This window comes from Corylus avellana, chromosome ca5 (genome assembly GCF_901000735.1).
Source record: "Corylus avellana chromosome ca5, CavTom2PMs-1.0".
NCBI classification, from domain to species: domain Eukaryota; kingdom Viridiplantae; phylum Streptophyta; class Magnoliopsida; order Fagales; family Betulaceae; genus Corylus; species Corylus avellana.
The window spans coordinates 22,821,020-22,828,165 of record NC_081545.1 but is presented as its reverse complement, the minus strand read 5'-3'; the positions used below and the strand labels follow the sequence as shown (position 1 = coordinate 22,828,165).

Below are 7,146 nucleotides of genomic sequence, written 5' to 3'. Positions count from 1 at the left end.
CGCTCCGCCCTAAAGTCAATAAAAAATAATAATAAAACAAATAAACCAAAAAAAAAAAAACAAAAACAAAAACAAAAATCTTTATAAATTCGATTTTTTTTTTAATAAAAAAAAGAAAAGAAAAGACAATCGTCCAAGGAGTAGATCAGCCAAGTAATTCCCCCAAAACTTATGTAGTGTGATTTATCATATCGTTTAGTGCAAGGGGATGTAGCTATATGGTATAGCAGAAAAAGATAAGATCAAGCTTTTAACCTCAAGAGGTTGACTCAAGTGACAAGAACCTTGTTCTTGTGGCATTCCACCAAGTCTAAAGTTCGAATCTTCTTGGATACAAACAATTATTTGGGTCGATTGCCCAATCCGTGAAGGAGGTGCTTTACATGAATCCGAGGTTTATCCAACAGACGTGAATACACAAAGTAATCCTAACTTGAAAGGGTTCATCATAAAAAATCATTGCATTTAGTACATGAAAATTGGTGAAACTTGATAGATCGACAATTCTTCACTCTTGACATACAATGATTTGGTGTTTGTAATAATTTAGATTCCACAATGCACATAGAACTTATACAGAAGAAAGAAAACAAGTGAAAATTACGAGTGGGACGAAAGATAAATCTATTTTTTTTCTTTCATAAATGGAATATTATTTATTCAAGTGTAAAATAAGAAATATATATATATATACACTAATTCAAGTATTGAACGGTTTAAACGTAAAACTTATTCCACCTTCACTTAAAGAAATGTCAGCAGAAACACATCCATAGGACTTGCATTCAGAAATTAAGCTTCAGCAGTGATGGTTCTTCAAAATCATGGAAAAGCATGACAGCATCGTCAAGCTCCCGCAGCGATGATTCCAGGACGAACGCCACGTTTCTTCGTCGCTTATGTCTTTCCTCTCGTGACATAACTTGTTTGTCTGCTGGGAGGTTTAGAAGCTGGAAGAGGGTTTTGCATAGCAAATTGTTAGTACATACAAATTTCAAATACTGGTTGCAACAAGGTGAAATAGCGCATTCGATTCAACAACTTCATTTTACAGAGGAATTTGAAGATCCAAAGACACAATGAAGTGATTTTTAACATCCAAATGCAACAATGTCAAAAGAGAAAGACAATGATGCTATTCAGGAGAAAATCTTTAGCCTGGAGCCTTCACAAACTCTATTTATACAGTAACATGTGTATGGCCATTTAAATTATAACCTAACTCACCGCAAAAAAAGGACAACAGAAAAAAGAACAAAATTATTTACAATCTAAATTTTGTATCAAGGAATGGTAAGGTGTCTTAAGATCCCCCAATCACCACATGACCATTAATGATAAATCTTTTGTCTTTTCCTATGACAAGGAATCCCTCCCAACAAGCCACTTCATTTGTTTATACTTGTTGGGTAAACTTCAGACCCATGTAAAGCACTCCATTCACACTGGCTGCAATAAATTATTTGCACCTAAAGAGATTTGAACCTTAGACTATGGAAATACCATAAGACCAAAGCCCTTACCATTAATGATAAATCTTCTTATAAAAAATAATCATATTGCAGAATTCATGATAGGCCCATTTAAATTGAACATCAATCAATTCGATTATAGGTCCATCAGGTAGTTAAATAGCCATAAACCCGTATAACTCAATAAGGAACTCCTCGCTAAATGCATGTAGCTGTGAACCTAATAGTATGAGCCATTCCTCAAAAAAAAAAAAAAAATTACCACTTCCAAAAAGAATTTGACAAGGAAAAATCAAAGGTAGCATACATAGAAATTCAAAGAAAGGCACCCAAGAGGATTAGCAATCATGTTCAACAGACCTCTTTTTCCTTTTCACGCTCATAAGCCACTCGTTTACTCAAGTTTAAAGCAGCATGGAACATCTCGTCTAGTACATGTTCCTGTAGAGAGGGCTTATTAACTTTCCACAACAAGAATTGTGATTGTCTAGCTGCCGCAACAGTTATTTTCTGCAAGGAGAATTAAACATTATCATAAACAAGAACGACAAACTTCTTTCTTTTCTTTTTTTTCTTTTTTTTCGTTTTTTGTGACGAGTAAACTATATTCATTAAAAATCAAAGAGCACACCAAAGTACAAAACAAGTATACAAGAGAAATACTAAACCAAAAAAAGAAAAGAGGTCAAAAAAGTCATGGAAACTAGAAATATGAAAACAATCATATGCAGACATCCACTAGAAAGTGTATAGAAAAAGAAGGCTTCTAGCTCTGCACCGTTCTCTCACTGTCTTCAAAGCTCCGGTAATTTATTTATTTCCAAATGCGCCACATTATACAAAGTGGAATCCAAAATCATCTTCAACATAGCTTCACTTTGAGGATCACCAAACTGTGCTCTTCAACAAGCGAGGAGATCTCTCTGTAATAACCCAGGAAAAATGCTAGCCACATCTACGCTATCACCCCAAAATGACTAGTCAATTTGAAGTTTCACTAAAATCACTTATAAAGCCCAATTTCACATATTAAGTAAGCAATGTAAGACTTACCACACATGTCTCTTTATAAACCAGACTCGATGTCGGCTACTCATCTTCCCAATAAATAACTGAGATGTTACAAACTCCCCCCCCCCCCCTTTTTTTTTCTTAAACCCCTGACGTGTAACGACCCGAAGAAAAGTGTTTGTCACATCTGCGCTATTACCTCAAAAAGACAAATCAATTTGCAGCTTCTCGAGAATCACTTATAAAGTTCAGTTTCACCTAACAAGTAAGCAATGTGAGACTTAGCACCCATAAGTGTTTCTATAAACCACTCACTCTATGTGGGCAACTCCTCTTCCTAATATGGAATTGACGTGTTACAAACTCTCCCTTAAACCCTAACAGGACCACATCATGAGGTGCTAACAATACTACATGGAATTACAACATAGCTTTGATATCATTTGTAATGGCCCAAAAATAAAATAAAATAAAAAGCGTTAAGACACATTTGTGCTATCACCTCAAAAGAACTAGTCAATTTGGAGGTTTCCTAGAATTACTTACAATGCTCAGTCTCACCTAGTAACCAATGTGGTACTTAGCACACATGAGTGTCTTTCTATAAACCATACATTCTACGTGGGAAACTTTCTATAATCCACCTACTGCATATGGACAACTTAAATATGGGATTAGGGTGTTACATGACGTCCTCGTTAAGGATCACGTCATAAGATGCTGACAATACCACATTCCATTACAAGGTGACTCTGGTACCATGAGTAACAACTCAAGGAAAGCGTTAGTAACATTGTCGCTATCAACCCAAAATAACTAGCAATTTGCAACTTCCCTATTATCACTTAATGAAGCCTAATTTCACCTAATGAGTAAACAATGTGTGACTACTACCCATGAGTCTATTTATAAACCACCTACTCTATGTTAGTTACTCATCTTTCCAAAATGAAACTAGAGTGTTACACTCTCACACGACGATGCTAACCCAAAAATAGAGTTTCATAAGGCACTAGCTATCTCACAATGGAGTAGGAGGTGGTCAACGGATTCTCCTCTCCTTACACATGCAGTACCAATCTACTACAATGATTTTTTTTAATTTCTTAATTTGTCCAAAAGCTGCTCTCATAGAGGCCTTGTTCCGCCTAATACACCTACAAACTCATAACCAATAATTTGTTTTCTAAACGTATATTACATCCACAAACACATATACTAGGGTTTTATCTATGTGCGTTGTCCGTAAGTATAATTGAACTACAGTGTTAAGCTTTTCATAAAGCTACCAATTTCTTTTTTTTAAATAAGCTTTAGTTAGAAAATAATTAGGGTTCTTTGTTATGTAATAACAAAACAAGGGGTTAGGAGGGAACCACATTTCCTTGGGTATCTGGATTGATAACTAAAGCTTATTTAAAATGTAAACGTATGTGGATTCCTTTCTAGAGAGTTGTGAATCTACATTCCCTTGGCTTTATGAATGTTTTCTTTCTTTTAAATGATAATAATGCCCATATCTCATACATTTTCATTATACTAATTAAGAGCAAAAGGAAGACTATATTGAAAGAGCTTGAAGTAAATACTAATTAAAAAATCAATATCTGGCAAACCTTTCACAAGGAATTAGCTAAAGAAAATTATCATTATAAGTAGGAAAAATGCAATGCATGTGTGCCAGTGTTTCTGTGTGGTATCTTTCTATGTAACGGGAATCGTTCTCAATGTCTATAAGGGGGGTTACATGGGGCCTAATTAACTGAAAGTCATATTTGTCTTAGGGTGCGTTTGGAATTACGATTTCGCAAGAATAATTTGCGTTTTTACAAGATATTGCAAAACGTAAGGCATTTGGCATTGCGATTTAAAAAGCACTTCATTTAAAATAAGAAAAAAAATCTGCGATTTCTATAAGCACACTAGGGGGTGCTTGTTTTAAAAAGCGTGAATTTAAACCAAAATCAAGATTTCGCATAACAAATATTTGATAAAAAATTATTTTTTAACATGTTTTATCAAACGCATTTACAATTTTAAAAAGTAGAGATTTTAAAAACGAAATTTTTTAAATCGTACTTATTAAAATTGCAATCCCAAACAAACCCTTAAGAATTTTTACAATGAAACATGGTTTAATATCCAATTATTTTCATGGCACTTTTTTGAGGATTGGATCTTACAAGGCTTCGTCTAGTTTTGAAGACTTTTATCCTTCTTCTAATGAAATATAGTCAGTACAATAAGGCCAAAAAGGCCTACAAGAAAAGCTTCCTATAGCGGACGTATGGGCAAGCATTTTTCTAGCAAAGAGCATAATGGAAGACACCTTTTGGGTACTGTGAGGAAGGTGAGAAAGATAGACCAAATGAGATGGACAAAGGGATTTTTATAAATAATTCCTACAGAAAAATCCTACCATATTCCTAATCATTCCCAAACATGAAAATGGCCAGATTCTAGAGAATCCAAATTCTGAGGCAATCACATTCCAGAAAATGTGGGATGTTAGATTACTTTAACCAAACACCATGTAAAGTGTACCCACGCAAGAGATAGAGAGAAAGAGGTCATCAAAAAGAAAAAGAGGCAATAAGTTGTTGCAAAATACCTAGTAAGAGGCACCTATGTGATCGTATTTAAAAAAAAATTGTACTTGCACCTCCCAAACTGACACTCCTTTGGCAAATACACCTCCAAATGAATATAAATGTTACTTAGCACCTTCAAATTATAACTTTTTTGCAATTCATACCCTTTTTTAGATTTTGGCGTTAAAATGCATGGAAAGTTGCACATGTGACCCGCACGTGCTATTTTTTTACTTGAAATACCTATATTACCCTTTTATTACCTTGTACTTTTTTTGTTTGATTTTTTTGCATGTCATGAAGATTCAGCTGGAGAAATCCTAGTAGCAATCAATCCAAGTTTGTTAGTCTGATGACTTCACCAAAAAAATCCCAATAAGAGCAACTCGCATTAAAATTAAAAAGAAAAAAAAGTCAAGCCTTTAGAAAGTAAAGCATTCAGGACCTTCTAGGTAGTTTTAGTATTTCCAAAATATCTGAGCTATAATATTATATTAATTTGTGTGTGCGCATGCAAAATATGACAGCTGTTTACCTCCATATGCAAGTACCCATCACTCCACAGCTTAAAAAGCATCTTGGGTGCTTCCTTCTTTTCAACAAATGTGGTATCTGAAATCTACAAAAAAAAAGAAAAAAAATGATTTGCCTGAATATCATACCAACAATATTCTATCTGACTTATCTGCACAAGTTTCACTGAGAAGCAATTGCTCCAACAAAGGCCATGGAGAAAATAAAGATGACTGTAAAAGAAAAATCATTTCAAGTAAAGAGTGCAAACAGAAATTGCACCGCATAAGGAACAGAGATCATATCATATTAAGCAAATAAAATAAATCAATCTCAGTATGTTTCCTGCTATCCCACTCTTAATCTCATGCAGTGGGAGCGTTGGACAACATGGAGTGAAAAAGCAAAATGTGCATCAAGTGTAGTTTAAAGTGTAGGCATCAATCTCCTACAATATCAAAATTGTAAGCTACGATCGCAAATTTTGAATCGGGAATGCAGAAAACTATTTCCTCAAGTGCATTCTTCTCCAGAAATTGTTTTTCCATTTTATTGCACATTTTTTAGATGAAGTTTGTCATCTCCAACATGACTCAAGCTTAATAAGTGAAAAATTTTGAATGGCTCAACTTTCGCAAGAATCCTATGGCACAAAGATGTAGGTAGAAACTACTTACAAAAAAAAAAAAAAAGAGATGCAAGTAGAAACACCCTTATAAGCAGCAACCAACCTCTAGACAGAAATTTCATGGCCTTTGTGTTCCTTATTTCCTCTCCTAATTATATTGTCGTTAATATTCGCCAGCACCATCCTGCACCTAATTCTTATCATATGTATCTTGTTAACCTATTAACTTGCATTCCACATTCAAGTGAGGACCATTCTACACCAGGAAAATTGGGTGTCAAAGGGGTAGCCAAAAGACATGTATACTATAGATTGTATGAGGACCAGATCCTGCAACGCAGAGAAAGAAGAATGAAGGATACACAAAACTACACCAGATTTATTACATGACTTTTTGATAGGTTAAAGGTATGTGTAAGCTGACATCTAGTATGAAAAGCGAAACCTATAAATTGATAGACAATAAAATCATACTGAGATAAATAACAACCTAATCTTAGGAAAAAGGAATGACATGCATATCCAACATCACAATATGTAGGGGAAAAGATTGTAACCATGTCCATCATTAAGATAGCACATTGTCAACATAGGAATTTATGTTGAATGACAGCCAAGTGCCAACATAAGATTTTTAATTTTGGGCCACTTGTAGCAGAACTCAAAGAAAATTTATCAATATAAATTCACAATTACCTTCTCGGTCTCAACGAGGCAACCAGTTTTTGACAGTAATCTGAACATTTTATAAGCGTTCCTTCCATATCTTTTCAACACAATTGACTCCACCTGCAGTGTAGAAAATGTAAGACAGCTTTTAGTGACTGAAACGTGGATTTTCATATCTTTTGAAACAACACTTATCAAGAAACCTCATCATTCTGTGCTAATTCGACAATTTTCTTCAAATCTGTAGAAGAAATATGAATGC

At 34.4% G+C, this 7,146-nt stretch overlaps 1 protein-coding gene across 1 annotated transcript; it reads right to left on the bottom strand.

Moving 5' to 3' along the window:
• Window positions 1–607: 607 nt before the first annotated feature.
• LOC132182494 (DNA-directed RNA polymerase III subunit rpc3-like) lies at window positions 608–7,125 on the bottom strand (the record flags this gene model as incomplete). The annotated part of the gene is given in 5 exon segments (XM_059595756.1): window positions 608–950; window positions 1,833–1,982; window positions 5,610–5,693; window positions 6,912–7,004; window positions 7,088–7,125. Coding segments are annotated over 5 exon segments (530 nt in total), but the record flags the coding sequence as incomplete, so codon positions are not given.
• Window positions 7,126–7,146: the final 21 nt, after the last annotated feature.